This window comes from Crocodylus porosus, unplaced genomic scaffold (genome assembly GCF_001723895.1).
Source record: "Crocodylus porosus isolate Cpor-Errol unplaced genomic scaffold, CroPor_comp1, whole genome shotgun sequence".
Lineage (NCBI taxonomy): Eukaryota > Metazoa > Chordata > Crocodylia > Crocodylidae > Crocodylus > Crocodylus porosus.
In genome coordinates this window covers 7,658,735-7,681,484 of record NW_017728940.1, presented here as the reverse complement: position 1 = coordinate 7,681,484, position 22,750 = coordinate 7,658,735, and the positions used below count along the sequence as shown (strand labels likewise).

Below are 22,750 nucleotides of genomic sequence, written 5' to 3'. Positions count from 1 at the left end.
TCCCTCATGCGTAACACTGAAGGTTAGGTAATGCCAGAGTGAAGGCTGCCTCTCTAACATTATTCCAGCCCCTTTTTTAATACATGCATCATGTAGAATTGTAGGGCTGCAAGGGACCTTCCGAGGTCATCTGGTCCAACCCCTTGCCAGAGGCAGGATGGTTTGGATAGGGATGATTCTGTCCAAATCCATTGTCCAACCAGTTAGTAAAACTACAACGTCAGCCATGACAACCATAAGGTATAACACAGTGTAATTGCAACTTATATGAATATTTACTACGTTCCTCAGGGCTCCTGACTCATTCACTTGGCAATGCTTATTGAATAGGGAGCTCTGGAATCTTTATTTTTACTGATCAGTGTTTGGTCTTGTGTCTTAGGCTGTGCACAAGGATACAAAACTAGTAACTTCTTGAGCAGTTTTCTATTGGAAAAAATACTCCCATCTTTCCTCGTAGTACATTTTAGATAAAAGCCTTTTATGATTGAAGACCATTCAAATGCAGTGTTTGTTTAGACTGCACCAACCCAAGACAGTTTTTCAGTTGCATAAAAGTGTGAGAGTCCCAGCTTTAGGCACGCGAAGCATGATAAAAACCCCAGTCTGACTTCATACAACTGCTTGCTGCCATTGAAACAGCTCTTTACAGAAGATTACTAGAGACCTAAATTCCCAATGTGAGTGCCTAAAATTAGACTCTTGGATCCAAAGCTAGGCATCTAAATATAAAGCACCTGATTTTCTATAGGAGTGAGTTCCCATAAATCCCATGGATAATAACAGGAGCATAACTGCCCAACACCTCCAAAATGCAGTGACTTTATTGATTAGTCTAACCTTGGGCTTAGAAACTTAGGCCTTGCATAGGTGATTGTCACAATAATGAACAAACAATGGAGCATCATGCTGATCCTTTAGGAAGCGCCTCTTGGCTATCCATGCCAGATTACTTATTGCTGACCCATAACTTGTAGACGAGTGCCTGCAGTTAAGAGGATGCATTTCCATATTGGTAATGGCAGCTTGTTATAAAGTGATGCAGATTGGGGATAAATACTGTCAAAGACTATTAGCAGTAATGGCAAGTCTCAGAAGTATATAGTCCAGGGCAAGGGTGAAGATGGTGATAATAACTTTGTGTGTAATGCTGTCTTGAGTACCTTGGCTTTTGTCGCTTCTGAAGTGTATCAGAGCAGTGCTTGCTTGGGCCAACACAGTGTTGCTCTCTCGTACTCCTGACCAGTGTTTTGTTCAGTCTGCCTGCTCAGCACAAAGGGGTATTTTCCTCAGCGTGAGCACAGAGCTTGTCAAGGTTTGGAGATGCTGAAGTCACCTGAGGAGACTACCCTGAAAGCAGATGTGTTGGGCCTGCTAAGGGATCAATGGAGGAGAAGCCTTCCATCCAGTATACAGCAGAGGTTTCCAGGTTGTCCTTCTTGGGACACTGCTTATTCAGTGCACAATGGAATAGATGACTGCTTAGTATAGAAGATGGGTTTCGGAAGGCATAGGCTGCTTGCACTGCACCGGTAATCGTCTCTGTCTCTGGCAGCGGCTCTCTTAGAACTCCCAAGGTTGCAGTCAAACTTTGCAAATGAAAACCCTAGTTAATTTTAAGACCTGGAAGTAGTTTTTGAGTAGGAAAGCTTCCTGTCACATTCGTGGAGGCTGGGCTTTTACCAATGAAAAGCTCTCTGCATTTTGTGAATTGTTTTTTTAATATCGTTTTCAATTACTTCATAGTCGTGCTCTGAACTGTCACTGGAATTTCCACCTGAAGAAAAAGAGAGAATACTCAGGTCCCTTGACTGTTTTTGCCAAGTCCAGGAATTTGTGCTAAGACTTGATGCTGCAAGAACCTTTTGGGAGAGATGCTGCTAGGTTCTCATCTCATCTCCTGCCCCCACACCCCCAGGCTCAGAGAACTTGATATACAGGAATAATATTGTCATGTGAGGCCAAAGACAATAACTGCAAAGAACCCAGAAGCAAAGAGCGTGAAAGGAAATAGGAGTTTTCTTGCACGTTACTAAAGAAGCCAAAATTTATGTCTGATCAGACCACTTCAGTGTAGACTGGCATCCTGCTTCTGTCTGTGGTCCATTTCTGACATTTGGAGGGAGGTGACAAGCAGTTCCAGGACCGTGGAGTCCATTGCATTATGATATTAGTAGGAGGGAAATCGATTTTGGCACCCTGCAGTTATACATTCAAATGTTGAAAGATGATATTTGTTCCCATGATTGCAGCTTGTTTTTGTGTTTGTTTTTTTACCTAATGGTGTGTGTGCTCCCTGCATTAATTCAGAAATATTGAGGAGGGGGGAGAGGGGGCATTTCACCACTGTCATTTCATTGCTTCATAATGTTAAAAGCAACAATTCAGTTTCTTTTATATTTCATTTTAAAAAGCTATGTGAATGTAGCACCCAAAGGTTAAGAACTGTCAAAGATGACACCCATAGAAAATTCCACCCATTGTGCATACACGAGAAAAATCTTTAACTCCTTGCCTGTGGAGTATATTTTCCATGGGAATCTGTTAGTGCATGGTATAGGTGGTGGTCACTGAATAGGTCATGACTCGGTAGTTCTCTCCATATTCATCATTCCATTCTGGCCCCAAACCTTATTTACTGCCTGTCTAAACCCAGAGGTGTCACTGAACACTTGAGTGTGCCCTAGGTGACAGTGGTGCATGGCACAGAGTCAGGACTGTGCTGCCAGTCGCAACAGTGGTGGCCAAGCAGGCAGTGCAGCTGCCCCCAACCTTGCCGTTATCCCTCCTTTGTTATGCCGAAAGGATCATAAAAGTGGGAGCAGCAGAAACTGTGTCATGGACCAAATCAAGAATTTGGAGCCACCCACCCTGCGTGGAAACATGTGCCCAAGCTGTAAGAGTCTGTCGATCCTGGATCAGCGTCACCAGCCATATTCAGACTTAAAGATAGGACAATCATGGAAGACAAGTCATCTTAGACTGAAAGGGATTGCCAAAGATGATTATGGTACTGTCAAGCTTACACTAAATAGAGAATTATTTCCTCCAAGGAAATTGTGGGATGGCACTGGAATAGTATCAACATGCAAGTGAGCTACCTTGTGTCGACACTGCAAGGTGGGAAGGTTAACAGCCTGACTGAAATTGGCCCCATGTCCTAGCTAACACCCCCTAGCTGTGCCAGCTAACCTGGGCTAAAGACACCACTGCACTTAAGTGAGAGGTTTTATATAGGTACAGGACAAGGGTTAGAGGAGGTCCCAGGCTAACTTTCTAGGGAAGACATTGTCAGCTGGTGTCAGCACAAGCATCCCAGGTGTCCTCATCACTCCAACTACCACCACAGACTACCCATCCTAGTCATGCTACCATTATTATATACAGGCAGTCCTTGACTTACAACGTTTCGCGTTACAATGTTTTGCACTTACAACGTTTATAAATTGACACCATTTCAACTTTCTGACATCAGTTTCGACTTTACAATGTTTGATCCAATGTGACGCCATGCCAGCGAACAAGTTCGTTGTGTCACTCATCTCCCTGGAGAACGTCTGTCCAAACTTCCTTGGACACTTTCTTTAAGAAAGCAGACAGGACTCCAAAAAAACCTGCAGCCAAGACTTCTGAGAAGACTCCAGCCAAGAGCCCTTCAAAAAGTCTAGCAAAGTCACCTCAAAAAAGTCCTTCCAAATCAATACGATTTCTGTTTACAATATAAATACATTAATGTAGATATATTACTCATCTATAATTGACCAAGTACAAAATTCTGGGGTGTTTTTGGTGAAAACAGGGTACGGGCCTTGGTGACCAGTCCCCCATTTATAACATTGTTTCTTATGAGAAAATTGGTTCCCAGTTACAGCGTTTCGACTTAAAGACTCAATTTTTGGGAACCGATTGTGTTGTAAGTCCGAGGACTGCCTGTATTCTCTTATTCATTAGCAGGCATTTTTCCCCCAGCTGAGTTTTGCTTTCTACTTCCTTACATTTCTAACCTCATTAGGATAATCCCTCTTTTTTTCTCTGTTCTCACTCATGATTGACATTCCTCCCAATTTCATAAAACCTGCCAGTGTTGCAAACAGGCTCTTCATTCCCTGTGTGTGATAGGGAGCCCCACCCCAGGTGCTGTAATGATAATTTAAGTCCTGCAGCAGCAGCAGGATTCTCCAAGTCTTTCATGTGGTTTGTGTTGTGTTTTAGTGCACCCTCTTGCCTCTGACTGGGTGGATCATTCAAGCCTGCAGTCAGGAAAGGTTGCCTCCCCCTGTGCTAGAGTATGCTAGAACAGTTGGTCTGACTGGACCATCTCACCATCATCGTTCAGGACTCTTTTGGGCATGTGGGGCTTCGGCAAACAGGGCTGTGTGCCATACTCATTTGGGGTGCTCCTGGCAATAAGGTTACTTTGCATCTTGCTTGGCTTGAGGTTCAGAGGCTCCTGTGGTGCATACTTTGGCTTGGGCCCAGGAGGTGGTTGCTGAAAGGAAAAAGGAGTAAACAAAAACAGATATTAGTCTGCCACAAGTGCTGGCAGCTGGGCCTACAGAGTACAAACCAAGGGGAAAGAGGCTGAGGAAATCTTGTTCCGTGAACACCCAAGATTTTTGCTGCAAGATGGCAGTGGAGTGGGACTAGCAAGAGGGACCTTCTGGGGCTCTTCCTCCCCAGTCCCCCAGGACCACCTCTGTGTTGACCTTCTGGCTCAGTCCTCTTCCTCCACTCAAGAAAGTGGACAGGTAACAAAAGCATCATTCATGCATGCACATGTACATGTCCCCCAGGAACTCAAAAGCTCATGCCCACACAGGAGCCAACATGTATATGTGCACTCGTGCTTGGCCCTACCTATATATGCAGACTTACACACATACCCACACCCCTGCACATACACAAGCCAAGTTATACACATGTTTATCTGTGCACATTCTTCCCCCCACCCCATGCATTCATGTGCTTACATGCACACGCTTTCCTCCTTCTCTTCCCACCCCTACCCCACCCCAGCCCACATAGCCATAGGCTGATCTACACCTTTGGTTTCTCAGGGACCTTTTCTTCTCTGGGTTTCTGAGGGGCTGTCTTGTTCTTACACTCGCTCCTCTTGGGGGGCCGTGGCGGGGCAACTACAGTGCTAGGCAGCAGCTTCACCAACTGATAGTAGAAGGATTCAGTCAGCACTTGAATCTTTGACATGTCTGTCAGGTGGGTTTGCACTGGGACATGCTCTTCTGTGAGGAACACGGACATGTCCAGCCACTGGGGTGGGATTTCAAAGCTTGCATCTGGCTCCTCACACAAGCTGGTCGCTAAGAAAGTCTCGGTGATCTGTGCTTCTAGCCGCAGCATAGAGTTGGAGCCCAGGATGTCAGGGGCAAGAGAGGAGTCCTTGACTACCATCCGGACTTCACAGGGCAGTTGAAACTGTTCTACTATCTCAGGAAGGGTATACTTCTTGCTGTCTCCCACCTCTTCCACAAAGCCGCCATCCAGGTACATTGGCAGCAAAAGCTCTTCATTCTCTTCATCATCCCCATCTTCGTCACCACTGCTCCGGCTGCACAGAAGGACATCAGTGGCTTGGTGCTCTGCCTGATTCTGCATATTGGCCTTGACCAGGCGCAGCACTTCCAGTCGGTCCCCTACGCTGAGTGACGGTAGGTTCTCCTCATTGCTTTCACAGTCTCTGGTAACTACTACACGCAGGCGCTTGCTTGATCCCTGGCTCATTGCCAAGTCATAGACAGTAGGGAACTCCCTGGGGCGTTTCCGGAACCGGCCTTGGTAGGTGCTGGAGAGCAGGAAGTGCTTGGACCCCTTCCTGGAGGATGCCAGAATCCTCCAAGTACAGACCTTACTGTGGATTTGGATCCTCTGTCCTTTATGCAAGCGGGCAATCCAGTCATTCTCAAAGATGAGGGGGTAATTAGGCCCATCCAGAATCTCAGCCTGCAAAGGATAGATGTCCTGCAACTTCAGCACCTCACTCAGCATCAGTGGCTTAATAAAGTGGATGTGCTGGGACTCCTCTGTGACATCCTCCACATCCACTTCCAGGGAGGAGGGAATTTTCACCACGTCCTTCCGCACTGCAGGGGGCACATGCACATTAGTGGAGCCAAGGTCCCACCCTTCCACACATGCTAATGTCAAAAGGATCCCAGGACAGTAAGGTGGGCACTTTTTTCTATCACTTTAGGCACTGAGGGGAAGCTTGATCCCAGATCTGTACAGTTCACTGTCAGTGACAATACACATGGCACATGAGGGCAGCATTTAGGATTTGCTACCACTCATTTCATCCTAAATAAGAAGGGGCCTGTAACAGGCTGTGGAGTTTCAGGGGGCTTGTAGCAGCCTGCAGGCTTTCAGAGGCTACAGCCAGCTGCACCTGGCAAGCAACTGATTGCAGGCTTGCTAGGAGGATTAGCCTAGCTACGTGCAGGAAAACCTAATTACAAACTGCCTAGGGAAAGGGACCAACTGCGGCAGATAACTAGAGTCAGTGGGTCAGCTCATGGAGAAGCCCAGGGATCACACTAAGACTGCCTGTCTCCCAGAGGACTGTGAGTGCAGCCAAGAGACTATAAGTGAGCTTTCCTGTGGCTGGAGGGACAAGGGGGAGAGTGGGTAAATGGCAGCAGAACCATGCCTGAGGACTCTCTTTAGGTCTGGGAGAAGTGTGTAGTATACACATTGGGTTTATGACTGAATTGCTTATGTTGACTCCTGTCAGGAAGGAGTTTGCCCTGGGGAAGTTAATAAGCTGAGAAAAGATAGTACTTGAACCCCAAAAAACTGTGTTTGAGCTAAGCAAATCCCCAAATCTGCTACAGGGCCCAACGCAGCTCAAAGATGCATTAAAATTTGCCAGTCCCAGGGAGCCCCAAGGTGTCCACAGGCAGCAACATCATATTCTGATCATCTGCACAACCTACCATGAGCGGTGACATGTTCTCAGGGCATATGTCATAGGCAGGGTTTATACTGTGGGCAGAGCTTGGAAGAATGCTGCCACCTTTTTCCCGACTAACCCCTGACTGACAGTCTGTTATGGATTATTTACGAGGTTAAATTAATGGTTTAAATACACTCAGTTCAGTGAAATAAAAGGAAAGTTATTCCCCCTTGTATCCCAAACTCATACAGACAGTGTCACATGTTCCCACACACAAGGATTCAAATGTACTGACAGATATACAAAATGCACACAAATATAGTAGGCTATAGACATGCGTACGCATGTGCACACATCTTTGACATATAAATGGGCTGATAGAGACAATACCCACTCACAACGTGCACCAAAGTCTCACAGAAATAGTGGGGCACACAAAGACAGAGAAACCAGAACTTAAACAAACATCAGACCCAAGATGGCCACACATACCAAGGCACTACCCCCAAAACTAAGAGATACACATATGCACGTACAGAAAGCTAAGGATACCAGAACATCCATACTCACCAGACTTGCTCAGAGATGTTAAGATGGGGATAGGTATACAGACACTGAGGTAGGCATATATGCACACACATATATGCACGCATACGTATATGCAGACACAGGGGCACCCATGCCAGAACCTACCCAGCAGACAGACACCCATAGGTCCCTTGACAAAAAATGTTGGAGGGCTCCCAGGGACAGCCAGGCCCGTACTCACTGTGCATTATTGCCTGCACTTCATACTCTGGGCAAAGGAGGAAGGTGTGTGTGCCAAGTCTGGAGCACTTCAGGTGCTGGCCCCACAGCTCTTTTGCTTGCAATGCCTGGCTCAATGTGTAGTGGTGCTGCCCCCTGCACAGATAGAATAAGCCCCTAAAGGAGAAAGGCAACCAGAAAGAATGGTGCCCACTGGGCCCATTGGTTGTGCAAGAAGCATACTTGCTGCCCTCATGGGTAGTCACTGATGTCAAGGAAATAGACTGGCCCTTTGGAATGATTTGCCCATCTATGCTCAAGTCAGCTGCAGAGCTGAAGTAGCATGGCATGGCCTGGAGCTCAGCTGGTTTGGTTTTGGCAAACTCCTCCAGGCTTGTAAAAGACTCGTCTGGGCTGAGGTTGAAATGACCTGCAGGGAGAGCACAAGAGACCTTCTGACTGGCGAGTCCCCTGAGAATGAGGGGCCAAGTGAGACACAGCTAGCAGCAGAACTTAAATGAGAAATTGTTGACCCTGTTTGTCACCCACATTGGCAAAAGAAACTTGCAGTTAGCAACACCCACCTCTGCAGGATGCAAAAGAAAGGGTGCAAGTGTGTGACCTGTTTGTGGTAGGTGGCATATAAGTTATATAATGATAGACAAGTAGGGCTGAGGAGACTTTCAAGGGCCATCTACTCCAACCCTCTGCCTGAAGCAGGATAATCCCTATCCAAACCATCTTATACAAATCCATTATCTAACCTATTAGTAGAACTACTGTCAACCCTGACACAACCACAGGGTATAACACCCTAACCTGCCATAGATAAAGCAGGGGGCATGCATGTATGTGGTTGGTGTGTTTGTGGTGATCTGAGTGCTCATGTGCGATTGTATATGGGCATGTGTTCAGAGACTGTTGGTGGTGGGCACAGTGCATGTGGCACACTCTGTGTGCCTGTATATGTTTGCATGTATGTGGTGGACAGAGTGAACACGAGAGGCTGGATGGGTAGGAAGGTTAGTTGTGTGCAGCAGTGTATGTGTGTGTGTGGAGGCTGTTGTAGGTGGAACACATGTATACTCTGGGGGTATGAGTGTGTGCAGAGGATCTGTGAAACTAGGATTGTGTAGGGAGTATGGTTTCTGTGAGTACACTGTATATCTGCATAAGGCTGGACGTGTGCAGGATGCAGTCAGCAGTCTTGTGTTTGTTACCTGTGAAGTTCAGCGGCAGCTCTATTGACTGCCCAGTCTCCACATTGTCACAGGTGACCTTCTGCAGTTGAACAGCAACAATTTTCAGCAGGTCTCCTGTTGACAGGCAGCATTCACTGCCTGAGATCTCGTACACAGACCCTATAGAGGGAAGACAGGAAATTTCTAAGACTTCCTGCAGCTGCGATAGCTGGACAAGAAGAGGAAGGATGGTGCAGGGGTGAGTGTGCCTGCTCTCTTCTGTCACAGACTTCCTGTGTGACCTTGAGCAATTGACATGTGGTATGTCTACACTAGGCCCGTGCGAAGTGGCTAGTATTTGCTTTGGATTTGGCCGATTTGGGGGACAGAGATTCTATTGAATGATTCGAATCACTGTCCTGATTCAATTCGGCTGAATCTGATCCAAATCAGCCAGGCCAGGCCCATCCTCCACCCCTCTTCCAGCTTGGCAATGGCTGCTGCAGTTCCTGGCACTTGTAAAAAGAAAAGCCCCCACTCACCGGGTGCTGCTGGATGGGAGGGAGAACCCTGCTGTCCCCCACTGCCCCATGCTGCATGGGGGGCTTTGTATGAGCCCCTTGACCTCCCCCCATTCCTCCAGCCCCCCATGGGCCACCTCCAGCCCTTTAAGGAAAAAAATGCCTGAAAAACCCCAGATTCACTGCTCCGGCCAGCAGGAGGCTATCCCCACTGCCCCGCGCCATGCTGGGGGCTCTGCATGAGCCCCCAAAGCCCTGAGGCTGCTGCAGGAGTGGTGAGTCCTGGGGCTTTTCTCAGCCTTTTTTTCTTAAAGGGCTGGAGCTGGCCTGGATGAGGCACCCATGGGGGGAGTTGGGGGGCTTGTGGAAGAGCCCCTCCCCATGCAGTGTAGGGCAGTGGGGAGCAGCAGGGATGGCCCCCACCCCGCCCAGCAGCACCTGGTTAGCACCAGGGCTTTTCTTTAAAATACCGGGAGCTGGGGGGGGCTAGGGGAGCAAGTGGGGGTTAGGGGGAGCAGGGGGGTGATCAGGGGGGCTGGCAGGGGTCCCCCCATGGTCCTCCCTCTCCTCTCCCAGCCCCCCTCCGCCACCCCTAGTACTTACCAGCTCGGAGTCAGCTGCATCTGCCTGCTGCAGCCACCAGGGACTGTCTGAATCGTCAGAGCTCTCCAAATCTTTTCTGAAGGTTTGGAGAGCTTTGAATCCATACAGACCTCTAATCTGGTCCCCTGATTCAATTCAGATTAAGAGATTTGGCCACTGAATTGGGCCAAATCTCCTCCGAATCAAATCACCACCCAAAGCTTCTCACAGCCCTAGTCTACACCACTACCCAGTATGGCCCAGTCAGGCCATTCCTGAGTGGACTCCATCTACTTCCTCCCACTTTTTTGTGGCACATGGAATTGTACTCTACTGGTGAAGATGTTCCAGAAGTTGCCCTCACAGTCACACTTGAGACCTTGGTTTCTGCCATGCTTGAAACTGGATGCTAGGCATAAGCCTGGTGAAGTCTCACTGGTATATTTCTGGAAGTAGAGTATGGCTGAGGAACCAGGTTGGTGGGGGGGGGGTCTTGAGAATGTCCCAGCTGGGGTCTACTGCTATCACACATACCTTCAGCCTCCTTGTCTCAGCCCATGCACTGGGGCTTTCACCACTTCTCTTGGAAAACAGTTTCTACCCCAAGAGTGATGTGGTTAGGAACACTCCTATATATACTGTAATGATAGAAGTTATAATTTAGAGATGCTTCCTAACAGGAGTCTGAGGGCATCAGGAATTGTGAGATGGTTCTTCAGTCAGAGAGAAGCTTGGAGTCAGTTAGAGGGAGACAGGGTCTGCAGAGATTGCCTACTTCTCCACAATTAAAATGTGTTGTTTAGTTCTTCTCATTTATGTATGCCTGTGTTTACTGAACACTATGATGGTTTTAGAAGTGGGGCTGAGAAAGAACTTAAAAGAATTTGACTTTCAAAATGAAAAAAAAGAAGTTGAAAACAGAACCTGGGGAAATGCAGTCATGAGAAAGGACAAAGTCCTTGTAGCCAGCCTATGGCCACAGGGTGGCCATAACACTCCGTGGTAGTCACGAGGCCTCTCTCTGGCTCGGATTCGGCTGCAGCCCTTCCTTTTGATCACTCACTGACCATGCCTTGCTCTTATTGAAGGTTTCATAGATTTCATAGATGTCATAGACATTAGTCCTGGAAGTGACTTCAGAAGATCATTGAGTCCAGTCCCCTGTCCCAAGGGCAGGAAGTCAGCTGGGGTCAAAGGATCCCAGCAAGACAAAAATCCAAATGTTTCTTAAAGAAGTCCAGAATAGGTGCCTACACCACCTCTGGAGGCGGTCTATTCCAGGCCCTGGGGGCTCGGACAGGAAAGAATTTTTTCCTTATGTCCAGCCTGAAACTGTCTTAGAGGAATTTGTGACCATTCAACCTTGTCATCCCTTGGGGTGCTCTGGTGAACAGGCATTCCCCCAGATCCGAATGTACACCCCTTATATACTTATTATAAGGTTATATAGGGGAGGCTGCTCGTGGGCTCTTAGTGCACCTGATCCTATGCTGATCACAACTGGGCCTCTCCTAGGTCCCCTTAGTCACCATCCTGCGCCCTCAGGCTAGTAGGCCTTCTCAGTCTGTCTGCACTTTTGCTGGGCACCTGTCACCTTGAGGGCTTACTGGTTGGCTCTGTACCTCCCCTACACCACACCCCAAGCCTTGCAAGTGTTCTGTCTCTGTGATGTTGCTTATTTATACACTCTGCACCCCTTGAGCCTTCAGGCTCCCCTGATCTCCTATACAGCCCCCTCTGGTCCTGCACACCACCCCGCCTCTGGGCTCCTGGACCCCTGGTCCTGCACACCGCCCCTTCTTTGGGCTCCTGGACTCCTCTGTGGGTTCAGAATAAAACAAACACCACCTGCCTATAAAACCTTGACTTCTTCTGGCTGGGGACTTGCCTCTGCTCCCAGGCCTTCAGGATTGTTTATATCAACTCCAGTCCTTTCAGGGTCCCTGCTGCCAGGAGCTCCTCATCTTGTGGCTGCCAGGGAGAGACCAGCTCAGGCTCTGGGCTTACATAGCTCCAGTCTGAGCCCTCTTTGGGTCAGATGAGTCTCTTATTAGCCTCCTTTCAGGCTGCTGGTTCCTTAAATGAGCAGGCACACTTCAGCGCCCTGCTACAGTCTTCTATAAATGATCTTCCTGTACGTTTATAGTCTAAGTAAAAGGGCATTTAGTCATGAAAGTTTTGCAACCTCCACCTGCCCTTTTTATGTTAGGCAATACAGCATAGAACTGGAGGGCATTCATAGTAAGGTTTGAGCGTTACCTGGCAGCCACAGGGGGAGAAGATAAAAATGATAGTCAAACCCTCAGTCTTCTGGCATACTATGAAGGAGGAACCCCTGACTTTATAACACTTTTACCCTCAAAAAGGTCAAAATATGAAATTAAGTAAATATTGTCCAAATTTAGGGTCCTCCTTGAAAGACAGATTTTTTACACGCAGACAAACAGCAGAACAAAATATAGATCTGCATGTTAGTGAACTAATGAGACTGAGTAAGAACTGTGCTCTTGGAAACTTGACCAAATCTCTGATTAGAGATGGGAGTGTTTTCTTGAGGCATTGCAAGAAATCTTATTGTGTGAAGGAGACTTACTCATAGAAAAGACAATCCAAGTGTATAAGGCACATAGGCAGAGGGAGACAAAATTATTTGGAGGCTGACCATGCGTGCGCACGCACGCACTCCCCCAGCAGGTAAGTCTGTGGGGAAGGGCCATGGGAGGGAAAAGGGCCATGGGAGGGGAGGGAGTGGGGCTTGGGCTGGGCTTGGGGCAGGCCCTGCACATCCAGGGTAGAGTGTGGGATGAAGCCACGAGTGAATGTCCCGGGGGTGCCTGGCATAGGGAGAGGAATGGTGGCTCCCACTACTGCACACATGCCGGGAGGCTTGAGGGAGCATGTACCCTCAGATCTGAGCAGGGGAAGAGTGGACTGCTGTTGCAGACTGGGGCCAGGGCTGCGCCAGGTTCTTCCTGGTGGGGGGGTTGGGTCACTCTGTGTTTGGGGTGGATGGCAGCAGCACTGGGAGGAGGGATTGTGGCTGCCTGCAGCCCCCGCCCCCATAGCCCCTTTCCAGTGCTGCCTCCTGCCCTAAGGGCAGCATAGCCCAACCCACCCGCACTGGGAAGAGCCCAACACCAGCCCGGCCCCAGCCCACAGCAGCAGCACACACTCCCCCATGCAGATCCAGGGGCACACACCTCCCATGCTTCCCCAGGTGCACATAGCAGCAGGAGCTGTGCCCTCTGGATAAGCCACTCACAGCTCAGTCCCATGCCCTCCCCACCGCCGCTGCAGCCACTGGAAGCCCGTGGCTGGGCTGCCTTGTGGCCCTACTGCTGCCCCAATTTGGCGGGAGGGGGGAGTGGGGGGTGAGCTACGCCCTGTTAGCTTCCCCCTTCCACCACCTATGAAAAGGCAGCAGAAACTGTGAAGGCCCAGGCTTCAGAGTTGAATGCACCAACAGTAGTCATCCATGCACTGGGGACAGAAGAATGTGGCCAGAAAAAGCCATCTCATAGGGTGGAATTTTCCCCTGTTAAGAAGCTACCTCACAGGGCAGAATTTTTCACTGGCAAGGAGAATGCTGAAAGAGAGAAAGCAAACAAGCAGATGTGTACCAAATTTGGAAGGCAGTATGGCCCCAAACATTGGCTTGCATTTACAATGCCCTATTTTAACTGTAATAAGAAAAACAATTGATCCAGGTGCTGCAGATACCATATGCAAGAACCTTAAGTGCTTACAGTTAAAAACATACCAGAATAATTTTATACATTTATGGTAGAATCCAGCAAAATCAATGAGCAAGCCTGGAGTTTGTCAGTGCAAGGAACAATGGTTTAATTTAAATTGGACACTGAAGGTCAGGTTAATATGCTACCAGAGCATGAACAGAGAAAATTAAAATTGAGACCAAAAGTGAATCAAACAAGCTCAAACAAGAATAACTGGCTCTCCGGGAACATATACGCCAGTGAAAGGGAGATGCACTGCTAAAATCCAATATAGAAATAGATTAAATAAACTCCCATTGTGGTTCCTAGGGAGGTGACAACAATTTTGAGTCTGGCAACTTGTGAGAAACTGAATTGAGTTAAGCATGTGCTTGCAGTGCAGTACAAGAAGATAAAACATCCGTGCCGTCTGATGATTATCTTGCACACCATGGCCCAAATGCCTATCTTGCTGGGATCCTATGACCCCAGGTGACTTCCTGCCCTTTGGGCAGGGGGCTGGACTCGATGATCTTCCGAGGTCCCTTCCAGCCTTAATGTCTATGAAATCTATGAAATCTGGACAATATTCTTAGGAAAAAAACAAGTGTTCCACAATTCACAAAGCAACCACGTCCCTATGGGAAAGACGCACATACAAATACTATCAGGCAAAAAGAAGAAATCAGCATCAGGAGTCTGTAGGTAATGAACTTTGCTATGTGCAAAAGCACAGCTGTCAAAAGTTCAAGTCAATCATATCCCAGTATTAGGACTCAGACTATCAAAGCTTGAAGGTAAAACTTACCACCAAAAACAAATCAGAGACTGGACCTGATAGTTCATCAGTCAGAAAAGAAAAGAAAACATCCTGAAATGCTCTCTGAAATGTGCTAGAAAAGAAGATCAAGGGGAATATGAAAGTGAGTGGTAAAAACTCCCTCTGGAGTGAAGTGCCTTTCCTCTGTAGATGAATATTGATTTTTGTGTTGATTTTGTAGTTATTGTTAACAGGGAAGATGTAATGATAGAAGTAATCATGAAGAAATGCTCCCTAACAGGAGACAGAGGGAGTCACGAACTGTGAGATGTAGTGAGAAGCTAGGAGTCAGTCAGAGAGAAACAAAGATTTTGCAGAGGCTGCCTACTGCTCCACAGTTAAAAGCTGTTGTTTAATTCTTCTCATTCATGTATACCTGTGTTTATTGAATGCAGTGATCACTACATATACATCTATCATCAACACCATTACTCCAACTGGGAGGGAAGAAGCCCAACAGGGATGTGTAGTCCTGATAGAAGAGGGAGGAACACCCTTCGATAAACAGAAGGGAGCTTCTCTGGCCATCGGGGGCAGGGCTGAAGCTTCGTGGGAAGGAGGAAAGGTCTGTGCTATCAGTGAACAGGATATTGCAAACGCACTTCCTTCCTCAAAGAGTGTTTAGAGATGAGTGGCAAAGCTGGGGCTGCTGCTATAATTGCTGCTGTTCAAAGTGCTACAGCCAGAAAGGAGAAGGTGGCCCACCTTCATGAGCCAGCAAAAAGTATGGGAGATCACCATGTGCAGAGATAGGCCCAACCCAGATCTGAGGGCTCTGCAGGACTGCATATCAGAGGATTCTGAGGCCCAGGCCTTCCGAGGCTCAGATCTGCAAGGATCCCACTGTACACAAAGATGGATCACAGCCTAACTCTGCTGGACACAAACCCCTGCAATATAAGCCTTGGCTTGAGATGGAGATTATTTGGATGGAGGCTGCCTGCAAGAAGCTGAAATCATAGTTGCACAGACAGGCAGATTACCCACACAGAACGAGGAGCTCTGATTTTCATAGGTGTCATGTAAAGGTGACCCAGCCAGAAGATTCATTAGTGTTACAGCCTGGTGACTCTCCAACAGGGCCTCTCCTGCTACTTGAGTCATTGCTGTCAGGACTCCCTCTCTGCACCGGTCTGGAGAAGTCATGGGCAGATGCAAATCCCTCTCCCTGCCTGGGGACGAGTGCTGGAGCTTCTTGTCCTTTTTTCTTAATAAGGTTACGGTTCATACTTGCCAGCTGGACCAAAGCTCACCCATGGACTTACCTTGTTGCCTAAGGGTTGCAGCACAGGCTCCCAGGATGCATGGCTGGTCACCTGGAGGATGGCCGAGACTGAAGAGGTCAACTCAGGTGACAGGCAGCCATGTGCTATAGGAGCAGGCTCCCACTGGATTCTGGCATTTCTGACAGAAGCTCAAAGGGGCTACTGGCATATCTCTAGTTTCCCCGGAGAGGGAAAGACATGGGACAATCAAGGACTGTGCCAACTGTGTGGAGAAGTAGAACCCACAGCTGAAGCCAGAGCCAGGACCCAGAGCTGGAGCTGGAGCCTGACCTGAAGCCAGAGCCAGAAGCCAGAGCTGGAACCCAGAGCCAGAACCTGGAGTCAGAGCTAGAGCCCAGAACCCAGAGCTGGAGCCAGACTTAGAGCCAGAGCTAGAACCCAGAGCCAGAGTACAGCCCAAGCTGGGGCAAGGAGGGGGCCCAAGTAAGGGATGTCCCACAGCAGTAGTAGTCAGAGGGAATAGTTGAGACTGGTAAGTGAACAACGGGGTAAGACTTACTGAGAAGAGAACTGACTGCACTGGCAAACTGGCAGGTGGTAAAACAGTTAATTATTGAGGATTGTTAATTGAATTAAGATCCTGAGTGGGGCATGGGCTATTGAGTAGTAAAGTGCATAGATAGTTGATAAGTCAATGAGTTGACAAGCCCTAGAAAGAGTAAGAGAAGGTAGAAATGATAATTGATTGAGTTAAATAGGCTGGTACTTGACAGCTGGTTACCTAAGGACTCATGGGGGATGCTCCATTATAGAAAATGGGAAGGGGAGCCTTAAATGAAGAAAAAGCCCTTCCCCCTCCACCCGCCAAGTATGGTGAAAGATAAGGATTTCCAACAATAAGTCCCCTTTGGGACTGGTAAGATGAGCCTGAAGATTTGGAGTTCAGGTGGAAGTGATAAATCTATAACCAGGATCCATCTGGGAGTGCAAAGGTGCAGGGTATAGGGGAGGAGGAGCCCTGTGAAGAAAAGCACTACCCTCACATCATACCACTGATCATGAATAACCTTCACTTTCCTTTTCTCTTTCCAAACTATTGAAACATGAAGGTGTGGCAGGAAAGTAAAAAGGGAGATTCCAAAGTGGGGGAGCAAATCAGCAAGTCGTCCTGGGACCCACCCACCTACAGTGATCATTTCGCAAAACAAAAGATATTTTGGACCTTACTCAGTCAGATAATAATGAAATAATCACTGGACAAGAAGTTGGTGGGTAGGTAAATGTGAAAAAAACTAGAAAGTCTGTGATGATCATTGCATTTAATGTATTCAATACCCGGGAGTGTATAAGCAGAGGAGCAGTGAGGAATAAGGGGTGACTTTACCATTGGATATGGCATCAGTGAGGCCAATACTGGAATACTGCACCCAGCCCTGCTGCACACATTTTGAAAAGGCTGTTGTAAAATTGGAGAAGTTGCAGAAAACCACTTGTGAGAGACTTTCAGGTGCTCCTGTTTGATAGTGTTGGAATGATGTTTGTAGCCGCGATGGTCCAGTAAATATACAAAAGGCAAGGTTTTTACGAATGATTTCATTTATTGAACTAGCTGCATGCCTGGGATAGACTTAGACATGCTTTCAAATGCATTCTTCCTTAGGTCTCTTGAAGAAGAAGAATTCATTGTATTTGAAATCTTATCTAAGTTTTTCCCAGCCATGCGATTAATCCAGTTAAAGATATCACCCACAAAAACCCTTGTCTCCTATTTTGATTATTCACACAAAGATTAAGAGGTGGCTTTTGCAGGGAAAAAAAAAATCACATTTACCAAAGGCCTCTTTAATCTAACAGAAGTGGAACATGAGCCAATAGCTGGAAACTGAATCCAGACAAATTTGAATTAAAAATTAGGCACAGCTTTATATCACTGAACATAATCTATCTCCAAATAAATTGCTATGGGAAGTGAAGTATTCCTTTTTTCTATTTTCAGATTAAAATTTGGTCCCTTTCTTCAGTCTGTTATATTTAAATAAATGTTATTTGGTTCGACATGAGGGACTTTGATAAAATTCTATGGCCAGTAAATACACAGTGGGTTAGTACTAAAAGGTACATTTGCAGCAGGGCACTTTTATTTTGCAGTACTTATTATGTTTGCTGTAGATACAAGTAGTCTTCAGTTCAAAACTGGTCAGAAATAGTCCCACCACAGGCCACAAGAAGCTGAAAAAGTTGTATACAGAGTTTCTCAGCTCTGAAAATCACCAGACCCTCGAGAAACACACAGTAAACAGAAGAAAGGGTTTGTCCCTAAGACAATATAGAAAGGAAAAGCCCATACATGTAGAGGAAACAAACACAAATGTAAAGGTGAGAAATAAGTTACAACTGGCAATAGATGTTGAAGAGAACAAGAAGGGGATCTAAAATTAATCAGATGGAAAAGAAAAACTGCTGGTCTATTGCTCAGCAGAGCAAATGAGCTATTAAAAGGAAGATGCTAAATAAGGTGAATCTGCTCAATGACTGCTTTGCTTCAATTGGTTGCAACTGTATGAACCAGGAATGGGAAGGGATGTGGACCATGATACCTAAAGAGCATATCAGATAATTTTTTTACTTATTTGAATTAATTTAGTTAGCCAGGGCCTGACAGAATTTAACCGTAATTGTTGAAGGAACTAGCTCAAGTAGTTTTGGAGTCACTGGCAAAACCATGCAAAATATTCGTAAAGACTTGGATGATAGGCAAGATCCCAGACAACATGGGAAAGAGCTAACGTAGTGCCCATCTTTAAAAAGGGGGGAAAGGAAGATTTGGGGATTATAAATGGCTCATCTGACTTTGATACTTTTGAGAACAAATTATGAAACAGTTAATTCATAAATAATTGGAAGATAAAGCAGTTATGAATTTGCCAACATGGATTTGGCAACATGGATTTGGCAAATAACACCAAATCAACACCAAATCAACTTGATTTCCTTCTTTGACAGAGTAACAAGTATGGTGGGCAAGAGGAACCCAGTGAACATAATATATCTGAACATTAGTAAGGCTTTTGACACAGCCCCACATACCATTCTCAAAAGTAAACTGCAGAAGGCTGGTTTGAAAGAGGATGGAGGTAGGCTATTCTTAGTGGTGACGGATGACAGAACAAGGAGCAATGGTCTCAAGTTGCAGAAAGGAAAGTTTAGGTTAGATATTAGGAAGAATTTTATCCCCAGGAGGATAGTAAAGCACTGGAACAGGTTACCCAGAGAAGTGGGTAACCATCCTTGGGGGTTTTCAAAACCCAGCTAGACAAAGCTTTAGCTCAGATGATCTAGATGGGGATGGTCCTGCTTTGAACAGGGGGTTGGACTAGATGACCTCCTGAGGTCCCTTCCAGACCTAACTTTCGATGATTCTCTGATTTTTGGCTACATTAATGGAACTATTGTATGCAAGACACAGGAAAAGATGGTACCACTTCACATGGTCCTGGTTAGACCTCAGCTGGCAAGTAGTGTGTGCTATGTTCAGGGTTTGGTTGAAGTTTTTAACTGCCTAAAATGTTTTGATTATAATAAATAAAACCTTTTTTCTAGTCAGTTTGCATTGCCAGAGTGTAACAAATGGAGGAAATGCATAGTGAAAATTAAATTAAAAAAAAAATCCAAACCTAATAAGATATGGAAATACAGTTAGAAACCCAAATGGAAAGAAAAAACAATGTTATTAAAAACTAGTTTAACTTAGAGTACCAAACCCAGTAATGCCTTAGATATAATAATCCAGTCAGTATTAATCTTTAAGCATTAAACTTCATCAGTACCACGAATGCATGGGGTTCCTACAGAGCAGAGTACCATTACGCATTTCAAATAGTTACACACTCTGAATATTAACTCCATTTTTTCATAGCACGTATCTGGTAATGAAAAATTAGCTCAAGTCTGCCTCGCTCTCTCCAACCCAAGTTTTACCTTAGGGAATTATTTACCAAGGAGTGTGGAGCTGGAAACCAGTGGTCAACAACCTTTTTTAGGCTGCAGGCCAGAGTGACCTAGCTCAGGTCAGAGGTGGGTGGACAGGTGGGTAATAGGACCCATCTATTGCCACCACTTTTCCCCACAGCAGCACCCTGGGAGCACCCAAAGACCTCCTGCCACCAGATGCCATAAAAGCCTCTTGGGTTGTTGGATCCGGTGACTCTGTGGACTGCTTCCCTGCTGTAAACCAAAGTGCAAGGTCCAGTCCCTATTGTCATACTGGAGTCTGCTTTTAGGGAACTCAGAGCTGCAGTGAATGTCTTATTTTCCTTCTCTCTTAGTCGTCATGTATTTGCACATTGTTGAGCACCTTCTGTAAAATCAATAGCGATGAGAGAGTCCCTTTGGACTTCAGCAAGTCTCTGACACTTTTCCCCTTTAGGGGTAAGAACTCTGTCTGGAACAGGGGGTTAAGTTCTTAATCTTTTTAGATTTTAACTTCCCTATTTTTACTTCTTAATTAGAGTTTGCTGAGTAGAAGAACCCATGTCATAAGTATTACCATTATAGGGTCAACAGTCATATTGCTGTCCTACTCCACAAGCTGCCCTTACACTCATCTGGGCTCAGCTGACAATAACATAGCAGAAAGTGTTGTCCCCACTGAGTGGTGCCATCCCCCACTGGTGCTGCACGGAGGTGGAGAATTGTAGGCCCATTGGTGTTTGCCACCCAAGAGCTCTGGGTGGTTAGTGTGAAATGAAAAGAGGCTAGGGCAAGCTAGACTGAAGTGGCAGCAGGAACTTCCTTCTTTCCCTACACTTCTGTAGGTTTTCATAGCTCTATAGATGCTCCTCTATCTCTGTGGCCAGTAATGACGAGGGCACTCACCTTGAAAGTACACTCCAGAGCAAATCTTCACAACCCGGGGCAGCGACGCAGGATCCAGGGAGGAGATGTACTTCTGGAAAGAGAGAGGCTCCATAGCTGCAGGCTTGGAGTCCTTGCTGGTGCTCTGCCGTGTGTGCAAGAGGAGACTGAGCTGCTTAATGTCTTTCACTTCTGCTTTTGCCTGACATAACTTCCCACCCCATAGGCTAGTGCTGCAGATGGTCATCTGATAGAGCACTTTAAGCTTCCTAGACACTCCTTCACTGACCTAAGGTTTGCTGTCCTCAGGCACAAAAATAATTTAAAAAAAGTTTGAACAGGATATTGTCTATTATTTCTCTCCAAATATTACCCCCTGAAAGCATAGCCCTCACCCCTTCTGTGTTAATACTGCCTTTCAGCATGGAGGGGCTTTGCTGTGTAAACTCTGGGATCAAGAGTTCAATATCAAGGGTTATAGGCTGTACAGGAGGAACAGGACAGGGAGGAAAGGTGGGGGTGTGGCGCTCTACATTAAGGAGGAATACACATCCTCAACAGGTAGCACAGAGTCAGAGGAGGGGCACACTGAAGTGCTCTGGGTTAGGATACAAGGCAGTCGAGGGGAAAGAGATTTAACGGTGGGGGTCTACTACAGACCTCCCAACCAAGGGGAGGAGCTAGACCAGGAGTTCTTAAGTCGGCTCATGGATGTAGTTAGGTCAAAGGATGTGGTCATTATGGGTGACCTCAACTTTCCAGACATCTGCTGAGAAGAGCAGTCAGCCAGGTCTGACTGCTCACGTAGGTTCCTAGCCAAAATCCAGGACCTGCATCGAACCCAGGAGGTGCACAGCCCCACCAGGGGAGATGCCTTGTTGGACCTGGTGCTGGCTGTGAGTGAAGACCAGGTGAGGGGGCTGTGGGTGCTCGACCACCTGGGCAACAGTGATCATCGCCTGCTGGAATTCACCATCCAGCGCAAGGTGGCAAAGGCCTGTAGCAAGGCAGCAGCCCTAGATTTCAGGAGGGCGGACTTCAGTGAGCTAAGGAGAATAGTCAGGGAAACACTGAGGTCCTGGAGGGGAGGGGAGCCAGGTGTCCAAGGAGAGCGGTTGCTTCTTAAGGAGACGATCCTCCAAGCCCAAAGGGAGGTAATCCCAACACAGATCAAAGGGAGCAGGAAGGCACACAAGCCCCCATGGCTCACCAAAAGCATCCGGGAGTGTCTCCTAGCTTAAAGGGAGGCGCACACCCAATGGAAGGGAGGGGACATCCTCAAGGAGGACTATACTGCAGTTGCTCGGGGATGCAGGGGGGCAGTCAGGAAGGCCAACGTGGAGATGGGACTGGGACTAGCTACCCGGATCAAGGACAAGAAGTCTTTTTTTAAATAAACAGGGGGCAAAAAGAAGGTACCAGGTAACATGGGATCCCTGCAAGACACGCTGGGAAATTTGGTCGTCAGACCAGACGACAAAGCTAACCTATTTAATGATTTCTTTGCCTCCATTTTCCTGAGCAGGGACCAGATCAGCCCCCCCACTGGGCCCCCTTGCACCTAAGGCAAGGGTCAGGGAGGATCTAGTCAGGGAACATTTGGAGGGACTGGATGTATTTAAATCAGCAGGTCCGGACAATCTCCACCCCAGAGTGCTGAGAGAATTAGCTGAGGTCATTGCAGGACTCCTGGCATGGCTTTATGAGCACTCATGGTGCTCTGGTGTGGTGTCAGAGGTCTGGAAGAGGGCCAGTGTGGTTCCCATCTTCAAAAAAGGGAGAAAGGAGGACATGGGAAACTATAGGCCAGTTATTCTTACCTCAATCCTGGGCAAGCTTTTTGAGAGAATTATCCTGGTGCATGTCCAGGAGGGGCCAGCAGGGGAGATTAAGCTTAGGGGCAACAACACGGGTTCATTAGCGGCAGGTCCTGTCAGACCAACCTGGTGGCCTTGTATGACCAGGTCACCAAATCCTTAGATGCAGGGTGACTTTAGTGGACATAGTCTTCCTGGACTTTCGGAAGGCCTTCGACACTGTCTCTCACCCCGTTCTCATTAAAAAACCGGGGCACTGTGGTGTCAAGACCCACACTGTCAAATGGGTTGCCAACTGGCTGGAGGGCCGCACCCAGAGAGTGGTGATGGATGGGTCTTTTTTGACCTGGACGGATGTGGGCAGTGGGGTCCCCCAGGG

The 22,750-nt window shown here is 47.2% G+C and overlaps 1 protein-coding gene across 1 annotated transcript; it reads right to left on the bottom strand.

The window, feature by feature from the left end:
- Positions 1-79: 79 nt before the first annotated feature.
- THEMIS2 (thymocyte selection associated family member 2) lies at positions 80-20,707 on the bottom strand. Its single transcript, XM_019548045.1, has 6 exons — positions 20,576-20,707; positions 8,875-9,015; positions 7,677-8,084; positions 5,044-6,098; positions 4,324-4,489; positions 80-1,777 (listed from the first exon to the last, which is right to left on the bottom strand). The coding sequence occupies exons 1-6, from the start codon at positions 20,667-20,669 to the stop codon at positions 1,680-1,682; spliced, it is 1,962 nt and encodes a 653-aa protein (XP_019403590.1). The 5' UTR covers positions 20,670-20,707; the 3' UTR covers positions 80-1,679.
- Positions 20,708-22,750: the final 2,043 nt, after the last annotated feature.